The 13,992-nt window shown below is 42.8% G+C and overlaps 1 protein-coding gene across 4 annotated transcripts in view; it reads left to right on the top strand.

Moving 5' to 3' along the window:
• The window catches only part of DENND1B (DENN domain containing 1B), a 253,388-nt gene extending 246,237 nt beyond the window's left edge, over positions 1–7,151 (top strand). For 3 of the 4 annotated variants that reach the window (XM_056523457.1, XM_056523454.1, XM_056523455.1), the window contains one exon: positions 6,302–7,151. In XM_056523457.1, coding sequence (XP_056379432.1) covers positions 6,302–6,706 — 405 coding nt within the window. In that variant the 3' untranslated portion in view covers positions 6,707–7,151. Of the gene's footprint in view, positions 1–4,609; positions 4,659–6,301 lie in introns of all 4 variants that reach the window. The other variant, XM_056523456.1, reaches the window with a different exon arrangement.
• The last annotated feature ends 6,841 nt before the right edge of the window (positions 7,152–13,992 follow it).

Raw genomic sequence — 13,992 nt, 5'->3', positions numbered from 1 at the left:
AATCAGACAGATTCTTTATTTTATAAAAGTCTCTAAAAGGAAAAAGAAGCAACCTGATTGGTTACTGTAGGCAACTGCTCCAACTTTACTCTGCACAGGTTATAGATCATAGTAGTGCCCTGACGCATAGCTAAAAAGCAGCCAAAGCTAAAAGTAGATTTAGGATATAGTAACATGACACAATTTTCAAGTAATATTCTGCTTGGAAATTCTGCTAAATCCCATTAATATCAGTCCCATTGACTGCACTATGCACATGGCAGAATTTCGGCGGCATAAACTCTATTCTAGTGTAATGAAGAAAACTGTGTCCCTGTAGCGGAATGTGACCCTTCGCACAGGGACACACTTACTGCTTTACAGCCGGCTCCCTCTCACTCCCTAATCCTAACCCTGACCCCTAATCCTAATCCCCACCCCCAACAGTGATCAGCGCTGAGAAGGGCTGAGAGCGCTGAGCTCAGGTCACATTTGGCTACGGGTCACAGGTTGTTTTTTTTTCACTTCACCGGCATCCGCATAATGGAAAAGGCAGAAGATCAAATACTGAGGCAAATAAACAAGGCAGCAAATCAGAATGAGGTGATAATAATGGGGGACTTTATCTATCCTGATATAAACTGGGAGACTGAGACCTGTGAATCTCATAAAGGAAACAGGTTTCTGACTACAGCTAAAGACAATTATCTGTCCCAAATGGTGCAGGGCCTGACCAGAGGGGGCGCCCTACTAGACTTAATATTAGCCAACAGACCTGACAGAGTAACTAATGTGCAAGTAGAAGGACACCTAGTAAATAGTGATCATAATATAATACATTATAACTTGCTCTGCAATAATGGAACCTCGCGAGGGGCCACAAAAACAATGAACTTTAGGAAGGCAAAGTTTGATCAACTCAGAGAAGCCCTTAACAATATAAAATGGGATAATGTCCTCAAAAACAAGAATACTGACACTAAATGTGAGAGAATATTTTAAATTCTCACTGTAAGAGGTATATACCTTATGGGAATAAAAGGGTCAGGAATAAAAGAAAACCAATATGGATGAATAAAAATGTTAAGGGGGCAATAAATGACAAAAATAAAGCATTTAAACTACTAAAACAGGACATCAGTGGAGAAACATTAAAAAGCTATAGAGAAAAATGTAAATTATGTAAAAAAAAAAAAAAAAAAAACAACAGATAAAAGCCGCAAAAAATAGAGACAGAAAGACTCATTGCCAACTAGAGTAAAACCAACCCCAAAATGTTTTTTAACTATATAAATAGCAGTCAAAAATGAAAGTGTAGGCCCTTTAAAAAAAAATGATGAGGAAGAAATTAATTGACGGAGTTCAGGAAAAAGCAAATATATTAAACAAATTCTTCTCCACTGTGTTCACCGAAGAAAATGAAATGCCAGGTGAAATACAGCGAGATAAGGTAAACTCCCCAGTACAGGTCACCTGTCTAACCCAGGAAGAAGTACAGGTCACCTGTCTAACCAAGGAAGAAGTACAGTGCCACCTACAAAAAATCAAAATAGACAAATCACCAGGCCCAGATGGCATTCACCCCTGTGTTCTAAAGGAATTAAGTAATGTAATAGACAGACCACTATTTTTAATATTCAAGAACTCCATAGTAACAGGGACTGTTCCCCTGGACTCGCGCAGGCATATGTGGTGCCAATATTTAAAAAGGGGTCAAAAGGTGACCCCGGGAATTATACACCTGTTAGTTTAACCTCTGTTGTATGTAAATTGTTTGAGGGTTTTCTAAGCGATGCTATTTTGGAATATCTTGATAAAAATAAATCTATGACTCCATATCGGCTTTATGAGGGATCAGTCCTGTCAAACTAACCTGATCAGCTTTTATGAGGAGGTGAGCTCCAGACTGGACATGGGGGAACCGCTGGATGTCGTATATCTGGATTTTTCCAAAGCATTTGATACGGTGCCACATAAAAGATTGGTGCATAAAATGAGAAGGATTGGTCTGTGGAAAAATGTGTGCAAGTGGTGCTTATTCTGATTGGGTGACTGTTACTAGTGGGGACCACAGGGGTCAGTCTTGGGTCCTTTTCTATTTAATATATTTGTTAAAGGGGTATTCCAGGCAAAGCCTTTTTTTATATGTATCAACTGGCTCCTCAAAGTTAAACAGATTTGTAAATTACTTCTATTAAAAAATCTTAATCCTTCCAATAGTTATTAGCTTCTGAAGTTTTCTGTCTAACTGATCAATGATGATGTCACGTCGGGACGTGAGTCATCAGAGAGCAGTTAGACAGAAAACAACAACTCAACTTCAGAAGCTAATAACTATTGGAAGGATTAAGATTTTTTAATAGAAGAGATTTACAAATCTGTTTAACTTTCCGGAGCCAGTTGATATATAAAAAAAAGTTTTGGCCTGGAATACCCCTTTAATGACCTTGAAGAGGGGTTGAATAGTAAAGTAGCAATCTGTGCAGATAATACTAAACTCTGTAAAGCAGTAAACACTATAGAGGACAGTGCACTGTTACAAATGGATCTGGATAGGTTGGAGTTTTGGGATGAGAAGTGAAAGATGAGGTTCAACACTGATAAATGTAAGGTAGTGCACATGGGGAGGAAAAATCCGGCCTGGGATTATGTATTAAATGTGAGAACACTTGGGACGACTGACGTGGCAAAGGATTTAGGAGTCTTAGTTAACAGTAAACTTAGCTGTAGTGACCAGTGTCGGGCAGCTGCTGCCAAGGCAAATAAAATCCTGGGATGCATCAATAGGGGCATAGATGCCCACGACAAGGAAATAATTCTACCGCTGTACAAATCACTAGTCAGACCACACATAGAATACTGTGTACAGTACTGGTCAGACCACACATAGAATACTGTGTACAGTACTGGTCAGACCACACATAGAATACTGTGTACAGTACTGGTCAGACCACACATAGAATACTGTGTACAGTACTGGTCAGACCACACATAGAATACTGTGTACAGTACTGGTCAGACCACACATAGAATACTGTGTACAGTACTGGTCAGACCACACATAGAATACTGTGTACAGTACTGGTCAGACCACACATAGAATACTGTGTACAGTACTGGTCAGACCACACATAGAATACTGTGTACAGTACTGGTCAGACCACACATAGAATACTGTGTACAGTACTGGTCAGACCACACATAGAATACTGTGTACAGTACTGGTCAGACCACACATAGAATACTGTGTACAGTACTGGTCAGACCACACATAGAATACTGTGTACAGTACTGGTCAGACCACACATAGAATACTGTGTACAGTACTGGTCAGACCACACATAGAATACTGTGTACAGTACTGGTCAGACCACACATAGAATACTGTGTACAGTACTGGTCAGACCACACATAGAATACTGTGTACAGTACTGGGCACCAGTATACAAGAAAGATATAGTGGAGCTGGAGAGGGTTCAAAGACAGGCAACCAGAGTAATATGGGGAATGGGAGGACTACAGTACCCAGAAAGATTATCAGAATTGGGGTTATTTAGTTTAGAAAAAAAGAAGGCTTAGGGGCGACCTAATAACTATGTATAAATATATCAGGGGACCGTACAGAGATCTCTCCCATGATCTATTTATACCCAGGACTGTATCAATAACAAGGGGGCATCCTCTACGTTTAGAGGAAAGAAGGTTTCTACACCAGCACAGATGGGGGTTCTTTACTGTAAGAGCAGTGAGAAAGTGGAATTCTCTGCCAGAGGAGGTGGTCATGGAGAACTCTGTAAAAGAGTTCAAAAGGGGTCTGGATGCATTTTTGGAGAGTAATAACATCGCTGGTTATGTATACTAGATTTATATGGACGGAATGTTGATCCAGGGATTTATTCTGATGCCATATTTGGAGTCGGGAAGGAATTTTTACCTCTAGTATGAGGGTTTTTGCCTTCCTCTGGATCAACTCAGTAGGGACTCATTAGGGATATAGGTTGGTGGACTCTGGTCTTTTGACAACCTTATGAACTATGTTACTAATAGCCGTGTCAATTCTTACTGCGGATTCCGCTCGGAAATGCATTGCCATCTATGAGACGGTGCATTCCCGAGCGGCCCTAACGCTTGCCGAAACTTTCATATATGCAAAGTGTCCATCTGAATTTTCCAGGATGGACATTCCACTCATTTTATGGCCATGTAAACCCGGCCTTATACATATAGGCTTGCAAGTACACTTTTGTGTTCAGGGGGTCCTCGAGTTTGGACAATAGCTACTTGTTCGAAATTTTACTTGCCAGTAGGTTGATCACAAAATTGGCACCTTCAGCGATCAGCCGTTATCTGTGGATAAATCTGGCAGTAAGTATTTAGTTTTCCTGTAGCACCACCTAGGGGTGAAATAAAGCATTTACACATTGCCCATTCAAATCAAATGGCTTTTTTACACTGGATAGCCCCTTGTAACATCAGGTCTAAGTATTCTGCATGTATGTTATTATAGCTCAGTCTATGTAGAACACTTAACCATTATATAACCAGCCAATTGACGCTTTACGTCCAATCTGACTCAATTCAATTGTTGTATTGATGTCTTTTTCCTGCATTCAATTTTGTTGGATATCAGCAAGCCAAATCAGAATCAATGAGTGTGGAAGGAAAAATCTATACCAAAGGTAGGCCAATGGAGATGTCCATTCTCGTGACTCCCCATTCCCAGCATGCTCTTCTTCTATATACCACCAATTGATAAGGTATAAAGTACAGTATATTGAAAAATCCATCGTTTTTCTCAGGTTGATATTGTCGCATGTCGCAGGTTGATATTGATTGATATACTTTCTGAATAATGTACAATTAGATTTTCCAAGCTATATTTTATCATCCTATATTAGTGTCAAAGATGCTGCGATAGTTTTATGAAATCACCTTTATTAGAAACTGATACATCGGCCGTATTGCACGCCATTATTAAGATTTAATAATATGAATTAATTCCAGGTTTCTAAAGCAATGTTTTCCAACCAATGAGCCTCCAGCTGTTGCAAAAAAATTACAACTGCCAGCATGCCCAGACAGCCAGAGGCTCTGTACACTGAGGACAAGCAGGGCTCTGTACACTGAGGCCAAGCAGGGCTCTGTACACTGAGGCCAAGCAGGGCTCTGTACACTGAGGACAAGCAGGGCTCTGTACACTGATGACAAGCAGGGCTCTGTACACTGAGGACAAGCAGGGCTCTGTACACTGAGGACAAGCAGGGCTCTTTACACTGAGGACAAGCAGGGCTCTGTACACTGAGGACAAGCAGGGCTCTGTACACTGAGGACAAGCAGGGCTCTGTACACTGAGGACAAGCAGGGCTCTGTACACTGAGGACAAGCAGGGCTCTGTACACTGAGGACAAGCAGGGCTCTGTACACTGAGGACAAGCAGGGCTCTGTACACTGAGGACAAGCAGGGCTCTGTACACTGAGGACAAGCAGGGCTCTGTACACTGAGGACAAGCAGGGCTCTGTACACTGAGGACAAGCAGGGCTCTGTACACTGAGGACAAGCAGGGCTCTGTACACTGAGGACAAGCAGGGCTCTGTATACTGAGGACAAGCAGGGCTCTGTATACTGAGGACAAGCAGGGCTCTGTATACTGAGGACAAGCAGGGCTCTGTACACTGAGGACAAGCAGGGCTCTGTACACTGAGGACAAGCAGGGCTCTGTACACTGAGGACAAGCAGGGTTCTGTACATTGAGGACAAGCAGGGCTTTGTACACTGAGGACAAGCAGGGTTCTGTACATTGAGGACAAGCAGGGCTCTGTACATTGAGGATCTATAATATGCTCCCGGCTCACACAGCAGGATGATTGACAAGCCAGAAGCCTGCACAGAGCCCCGCTTGTCCCTCCACACTTCCTCTATTTTATCTCCACACAGAGACACACCGAGAATAGTTGTATGGACAAATCAGCAATTTTTTCACCTAAAAATATACACCTTTTTAATCAATGTATAGTATAAATATACATATAATGTTATAATCTACATTATATAAAAGGTTCTTGTAAATGGTAGGTACACTTTAAGGCTTTATCATCAGGTCTCTCAGCCCTTTGCATTCCTGCACTTTATGTGACATTGACTATGCCGAGCCACTTCATGAATGACATTAAAATCCAACCCCCCCCCCCCCCCACCCCCTTTAAATATCTTTGTGATCTGTAAGTTTTGGCATTTTTCTCCATGTTTAGGGACTGAGATTGTGTCAGTGACCGCATTTACTAAAATCTGTGTTTTTTTTAAATTTATTTTTCTCATCCTCAGAAGAAAAACAATACTCCCAGTGAGGACAACCTGACTTCACTCTGCATGGATTCCAGACAGAACTGGAATAGTGGCCTGGATGACAGTATCCTTTACCGAAAACACCACTCCACCCTGGCCCACCAGAAAAGCAAAGGCGAAGCCTCCTGTAAAGACCTAGACAGACGCAGGTCCGAATTCCCCACCATCGTTCTCACCGAGGAGGCGAGCGCACCTGGAACAACTGGACGACCCACCTCGCTTTTCTGCAGAGCGGAGCAGGGCGCGGTGTACGATGTCCGGACATCCTCCGACGAGCTTCCATATAAGAGTTTAGGAAATCAAGTGCCATGGGAAAAAGAGGAGACTGAGCCTAACGGAGACCAAAGTCCAAGTAGTCCTCTTGACTATATTTCCCGTCTGTGAATATGCTCAGCTCCAGGCATTGCATTCGGAAAACCGGCAAATGGGAAAACAATGTTAGATTACCTGTTCTAACTACTGTGTCACAAAGTGTCCTAGATGCATCATTTCAATCTCCCAGGAGGAATCCCATTGTCATTTCTGCAACAAATCATAAACTTCTTGTCGTTCGTACATCATATCCGTGGATATGCACCGCGGATGCTCCTGGTTACATAGACTTATTGCAGAAGCATTGGTGTGCGCTGGTACAAAATAATCATTTTCGGTATTTATTCAACCTTGCACTAAAGAAGCTTCCCACAATCAGCTGTTCATGTCATAAGAGCATAGTCACCATTTTAATGGAACAATCCCGCAAACTGGTGGGGTTAATGCAAACAGTGTATCGTTATGTTCTGCAAAACACGTGGCTTAAATCAGTTTTTCCCACCAGTGTGCCTCCAGCTGTTGCAAAACTACAACTCCCAGCATTGCCCGAACAGCCTTTGGCTGTCCGGGCATGCTAGGAGTTGTAGTTTTGCAACAGCTGGAGGCACCCTGGTTGGCAAACACTGGCTTAAAGAGGTACTCCGGTGGAAAACTATAACTCCCAGCATGCCCGGACAGCTAGGAGTTGTCCAGGCATGTTAGGAGTTGTAGTTTTTCAACAGCTGGAGGCAACCTGGTTGGGAAACACTGGCTTAAAGGGGTACTCCGGTGGAAAACTATAACTCCCAGCATGCCCGGACAGCTAGGAGTTGTCCAGGCATGTTAGGAGTTGTAGTTTTTCAACAGCTGGAGGCAACCTGGTTGGGAAACACTGGCTTAAAGGGGTACTCCGGTGGAAAACTATAACTCCCAGCATGCCCGGACAGCTAGGAGTTGTCCAGGCATGTTAGGAGTTGTAGTTTTTCAACAGCTGGAGGCACCCTGGTTGGGAAACACTGGCTTAAAGGGGTACTCCGGTGGAAAACTATAACTCCCAACATGCCCGGACAGCTAGGAGTTGTCCAGGCATGTTAGGAGTTGTAGTTTTTCAACAGCTGGAGGCACCCTGGTTGGGAAACACTGGCTTAAAGGGGTACTCCGGTGGAAAACTTTATTTATTTAATTTTTTTTTTCTAAATCAACTGGTGCCAGAAAGTTAAACAGATTTGTAAATTACTTCTATTTAAAAAAATCTTAATCCTTCCAGTACTTATTAGCTGCTGAATACTACAGAGGAAATTCTTTGCTTTTTGGAACACAGAGCTCTCTGCTGACATCACGACCACAGTGCTCTCTCTGCTGACATCTCTGTCCATTTTAGGAACTGTCCAGAGCAGCATTTGTTTTCTATGGGGATTTTCACCTACTCTGGACAGTTCCTAAAATGGACAGAGATGTCAGCAGAGAGCACTGTGGTCATGATGTCAGCAGAGAGCTCTGTGTTCCAAAAAGAAAATAATTTCCTCTGTAGTATTCAGCAGCTAATAAGTACTGAAAGGATTAAGATTTTTTAATAGAAGTAATTTACAAATCTGTTTAACTTTCTGGCACCAGTTGATTTAAAAAAAAAAATAAATAAATAAAGAAAGTTTTCCACCGGAGTACCCCTTTAAATCTTTCCCAACCCCATGAATGATTTAGCTACGTGCCATAAAAATTGATTGTGGAAACGCTTCTTTCAGACAAAAAAACAAAAAACAAAACATTAACCAATAATAATATCATATCATGTTAAGGTACTGTATTCTAAAGGTACTGTCATTTGTTATTGCTATTATTTTATTTTTGACCCTTTTGAGTACATCTCGGCAGATTTTAATATGTGTATTAGGAAAATAGCCCGTAAATATGTTTTTTCCTTCCCAGCTATGACGAAATTCTAGTAACTTTTTTAATCAACTTTTGAAACGTTGTCACACCAGGTCTCATTCCACAGATGCTAGTTATAAGCCAGTTAAAGGGGTATTCCGAAAACATCTTATCCCCTATCCAAAGGATAGGGGATAAGATGCCTGATCGCTGGGACCCCAACCCCCCTGCAGCACCTACATTCTATGTGGAGCTTTGTCTCTCGTTTTGGAAATCTCCAGGTTTCCGGGACTGGAGACTTGACGTAAAGCCACGCCCCCTGGTGATGTCACACCACTCCCCCTCCATTCATGTCTATGGGAGGGGGTGTGATGGATGCTACGCTTTCTCCCATAGACATGAATGGAGATCGTGTGACGTGATGTCACGCGGGGGCATGGCATGACGTCACGTCTCTGGTCCCGGAAACCCAGAGGTTTCCGAAACTGGAGACGCAGCCCCGCATAGAAGCTGCAGGGAGATCGCGGGAGGTCCCAGCGACGGGCCCGTTGCAATCAGACATCTTATCCCTTAGGGGAAAAGATGTTTTTGCCCGGAATACCCCTTTAAGTGTGCGGTAGTGTGAGCCTCCTTTCCCGACTGTCAATCAAATCCGACCGTTTCTCTGCATAAGACTATGGAGTGAAAAGGTCAGATCTCCAGGCTGTTAGGCTGGGTTTACATATGTCCGGCATCCGGCTCAGTGAACCCATCCTAAACTCACCGCAACTGATGCCACAACTGATGACAAAAGTGCATCAGTTGTTTAGGATCCAGCGTTCATTAATTGGGCAGACCAGATAGGGGAACACAGATATATGCGTTTCCCTGTCTGGCGCAACTGCGGCATGTTCCAACATCTGACGCCGGATGAATGTGAACTGTCTTATTCCAATGAATGGGATCAGTTCTAGCATCAGTTTCTCTCCAGTACTTTTTCTATAGTGCTGGAGGGATTTACCTCCGCATGATGGACATATGTGAAGGGGGCCTTGCAGATGCAAAGTAAAAAAAAAAAAAGAATAAATAAATAAAATTAGTTTTACCTGTAAAAACAGCATGGCGATTATCCATGCCACAAAACCTATGAAATTTGCGGGGGAAAAAAGCTTACAGGGCCTTTGCTATGTATGGGATATCTGTACTACACTCAGACATTAAAGGGATACTCCGGAGGAAAACTTTTTTTTTTTTTTTTTAATCAACAAGTGCCAGAAAGTTAAACATATTTGTAAATTACTTCTATTAAAAAATCTTAATCCTTCCAGTACTTATTAGCTGCTGAATACTACAGAGGAAATTATTTTCCTTTTGGAACACAGAGCTCTCTGCTGACATCATGACCACAGGGCTCTCTGGTTAAACAGATTTGTAAATGGCTTCTATAAAAAAATCTTAATCCTTCCAGTACTTATTAGCTGCTGAATACTACAGAGGAAATTATTTTCCTTTTGAAACACAGAGCTCTCTGCTGACATCATGACCACAGTGCTCTCTGCTGACACCTCTGTCCATTTTAGGAACTGTCAAGAGTAGGCGAAAATCCCCATAGAAAACATATGCTGCTCTGGACAATTCTTAAAATGGACAGAGATGTCAGCAGAGAGCACTGTGGTAGTGATGTCAGCAGAGAGCTCTGTGTTCCAAAAAGAAAATAATTTCCTCTGTAGTATTCAGCAGCTAATAAGTACTGGAAGGATTAAGATTTTTTTTTATAGAAGTCATATACAAATCTGTTTAACTTTCTGGCACCAGTTGATTAAAAAAAAAAAAAAAAAGTTTTCCACCAGAGTACCCCTTTAAGGCCCCATTCACACTACAGAATTTCTACCTTATCAATGGGATTCTGCTGCGAAGTTTACGCTATGGAAGTTCCATAGTGGAACTTGCGACATGGAAGTGTAATCTGCCGGAGAAGTCACGGTGCTGAGCTGTGAGTGGATGGGATGGAGTTTATTGTCGTGGACAGTAAGCGCCGATTCTGGAGGGGGATGTTGTAAGCGGAATTTCCTTGTTGAAATTCGGGCTGAAAATTTGGGCCTAAAAGGGTGAAGGGGGGGGAGGTGTGGACTTCACTGCAGTTTTAGGTACAGTGGCCACCATAGGGAAGGATGGAGTCCAATATTATAAAACATGGTACTGCAAAAGACAAGTGTTTCCCAACCTGTGGCTCTCCAGCTGTTGCAAAACTACAACTCCCAGCATGCCCCGACAGCCTTCGGCTGTCGGGGCATGCTGGGAGTTGTAGTTTTGCAACAGCTGGAGAGCCACAGGTTGGGAAACCCTGCTGTAACATATCAGTGATATGTTCGTTTTTATTGAGTTATTTTTCGTTCTTTTTATTTTTTTTTATTTTTTTGCTTCTTGGCCTCACTAATCATTCATGTGTCCCCAGTGATGTAGGAGGGGATGATGGGTAATGATACATGGTGCCTAGAGCGGTTCCATCCAAAAAATATCACTATAGGGACCCAGCCTGTATGATCCCTGTATGCCTGCACATTGCCGGCAGTGGCGTTGCTAGGCTGTTGTCAGACTGTACAGGCGCCATTCAACTGTGGGGGAGGGGGAAGGCTACTGCTCTGTGCAGGGTCTTTTTTCGCCGGGGGATTCTCTACCACATGTGATACTTACTTTGACTAACACCTTTCTTATAGTCCTATCACATTGACCAAAAATAAGATGCGCAAATGTTGTAAAGTAACCCCCAAAAAAGATGACCTCTTCAGTACACAGCAGACTCAGCACAGGTGCTGCGTCAGTCCCCTGGTAGTCTCCATTTAATGGCAGGCAGCAATTTTATCATTTAAAAAAAAAAATGTGGCTGTCCAGTCATGCTGGTAGTTGTAGTTTTGCAACATCTGGAGAGCCGCAGTTTGAAGACTACTGTTTTGTAACATTCTGAACTACTTAAAAAGGTATTAGTGGCTGACAATCCCTTTAAAGGGTTACTCCAGTGGGAAACTATTTTTATTTTTTTAAATCAACTGATGCCACAAAGTTAAACAGATTTATAAAAGACTTCTATTTAAAAATCTTAACCATTCCAGTACTTATCAACTGCTGTATGCTCCAGAGGAAGTTGTGTAGTTCTTTTCTGTCTGACCACAGTGCTCTCTGCTGACACCTCTGTCCATATCAGGAACTGTCCAGAGTAGAAGCAAATCCCCATAGCAAACCTCTCCTGCTCTGGACAGTTCCTGACACGGACAGAGGTGTCAGCAGAGAGCACTGTGGTCAGACAGAAAGGAAATTCGAAAAGAACTTCCCGTGGAGCATACAGCAGCTGATAAGTACTGAATGGATTAAGATTTTTTTAATAGAAGTAATTTACAAATCTGTTAACATTTCTGGCACCAGTTAATTTAAAATTAAAATGTTTTTCCACCAGAGTACCCCTTTAACATGACAGATAGATAGGAGATATGTAGATAGATACTAGCAGAGCCTGCTCCGCGCAGACACTGAGCCAGCAGTACTTGCTCTAAATCCACAGTAAGGGTATGTTCACGCTGCGGAATTCCGCCAGCGGATATTCCTTCAGGCGGCCGCCGCCAAAAATACTTTGGCGGTAGGACCGCGGGGCACTGCGCCATCACCATTGACGGCTATGCAGTACTGGCGGAATTTCGCGCAAAGGATGGACATGTTCTTTCTTTGGGCGGAACAATTTGTCTGCCGCTGAAATTCCGCAACGTGAACTGGTCTCGCAGAAGACCCATTTACACTGATGATAACGTTCACAGCACGGAATTCTACTCGCAGAATTCCGCAGTGTGAATATACCCTGAGAATCACCAAGTTTAATGAATCGGCCATCGATTAATTTAGTCTTGGAAGAAGTTGTTTCACTTTCTAAGTGCTCCGGTCCACCCAGAGACGTCTGGACTGTAACATTTAAAGGGGTATTATTGGCAAAAACATCTTATCCCCTATGGAAAGGATAGGGGACAAGATGTCTGATCGCGGGGGGCCCGCCGCTGGGACCCCCCTCGATCTCCCTGCAGCAGCCCACATTCTATGCGTAGCTACGTCTGAAGTTTCGGAAACCTCCGGGCTACGGGGACGTGACGTCACGCAATGCCCCCTCCATTCAGGTCTATGGGAGGGGGCTTTGCGGCCGTTATGCCCCCTCTCATAGAAATGAATGGATGGGGTGTGGCGTGACATCACGTCCCCGTCTCGGAAGCCCGGAGGTTTCCGAAACTTCAGACGCAGCTACGCATAAAGTGTGGGCTGCTGCAGGGAGATCGCGGGGGGTCCCAGCGGCGGGCCCCCCGCGATCAGACATCTTGTCCCCTATCCTTTCCATAGGGGATAACATGTTTTTTTTTTTACCAGGAATACCCCTTTAAGGAAGCTGAACACTCAGGAAGCTGAACTACCGCTTTATCAAGGCCAAACCAATCGACAGCCGATTCATTTAATTCGGATACGGCAAATGTTACCGTAGACCCGCTCTAGTCTACTCAGAACCCCCACAGAATTAGCCCCGATGGACTGAATCATGGACTATATCACAGGCAGGACACTATAAGTAAGGGACTGTATCTGAATCCCTGCTGTGCAGTCACATTCTGGCCTATACGGGCAGCAATGTATGACGTCGTATTTGCACTCGTGACTATATCATCTAGTGATCTAGTGTATTATTAATAAGGTGCTTTATAATGTCATAAATATAAATCTTTTTCCAAAGGGAATCCTAAAACCTATATGTAGCAGTATACATGTCTGTATAATAATTATAATAAAATACCGTAATAATAATAATAATTATTAATAATAATAATATCATCAATAATAATAGGAAATCTTCTCGTCCGCCTCGTTTTCAGTGTTCTCACCAATATATTTTAATGGGAAGATGTACATATTTTTTAAATACTACCTATATATATATATAGTTATATGCTATAGTTATACGTAGCCTATATTTTGTTACCCCCGCAATGCCATTGCACTGTGACTTACATATGAGCATGAACAACCTAGAGAGCAAAATGACTGGAAATAATACATTGCTGGACAGTCAACTTATTTCAGGCTTGGTGCGTTTGTTGTTAAACTTGAATTATGGAAATGTATATTTTCTTTTTTTTTCTTAAAATTTAATTTAAAAAGGGAGCGTGGCGAATCGCACAGGGACGTCTGGACACTCCCAGGTACGCCTGGTAAACACTGTAGTCCAGTGTTTCCCAACCAATGTGCCTCCAGCTGTTGCAAGACTACAACTCCCAGCATGCACGGACAGCCGAAGGCTGTCCGTGCATGCTGGGAGTTGTAGTCTTGCAACAGCTGGAGGCACACTGGTTGGGAAACACTGCTGTAGACTCTTGTAACTTATTTTATATAATAGGAAATTATTATAGGCTTTATAGTCACAGGTTTTTACATGGGGACGGTCACACAGGTTTCGTTCTGTTATAGAGTAGTTATTACTTGTTACTAGAGATGAGCCAACTTACAGT

The sequence above is a fragment of the Hyla sarda genome, chromosome 6, assembly GCF_029499605.1.
Source record: "Hyla sarda isolate aHylSar1 chromosome 6, aHylSar1.hap1, whole genome shotgun sequence".
Lineage (NCBI taxonomy): Eukaryota > Metazoa > Chordata > Amphibia > Anura > Hylidae > Hyla > Hyla sarda.
The sequence above is the reverse complement of the archived record's forward strand: the minus strand, read 5'-3'. Positions and strand labels throughout refer to the sequence as shown.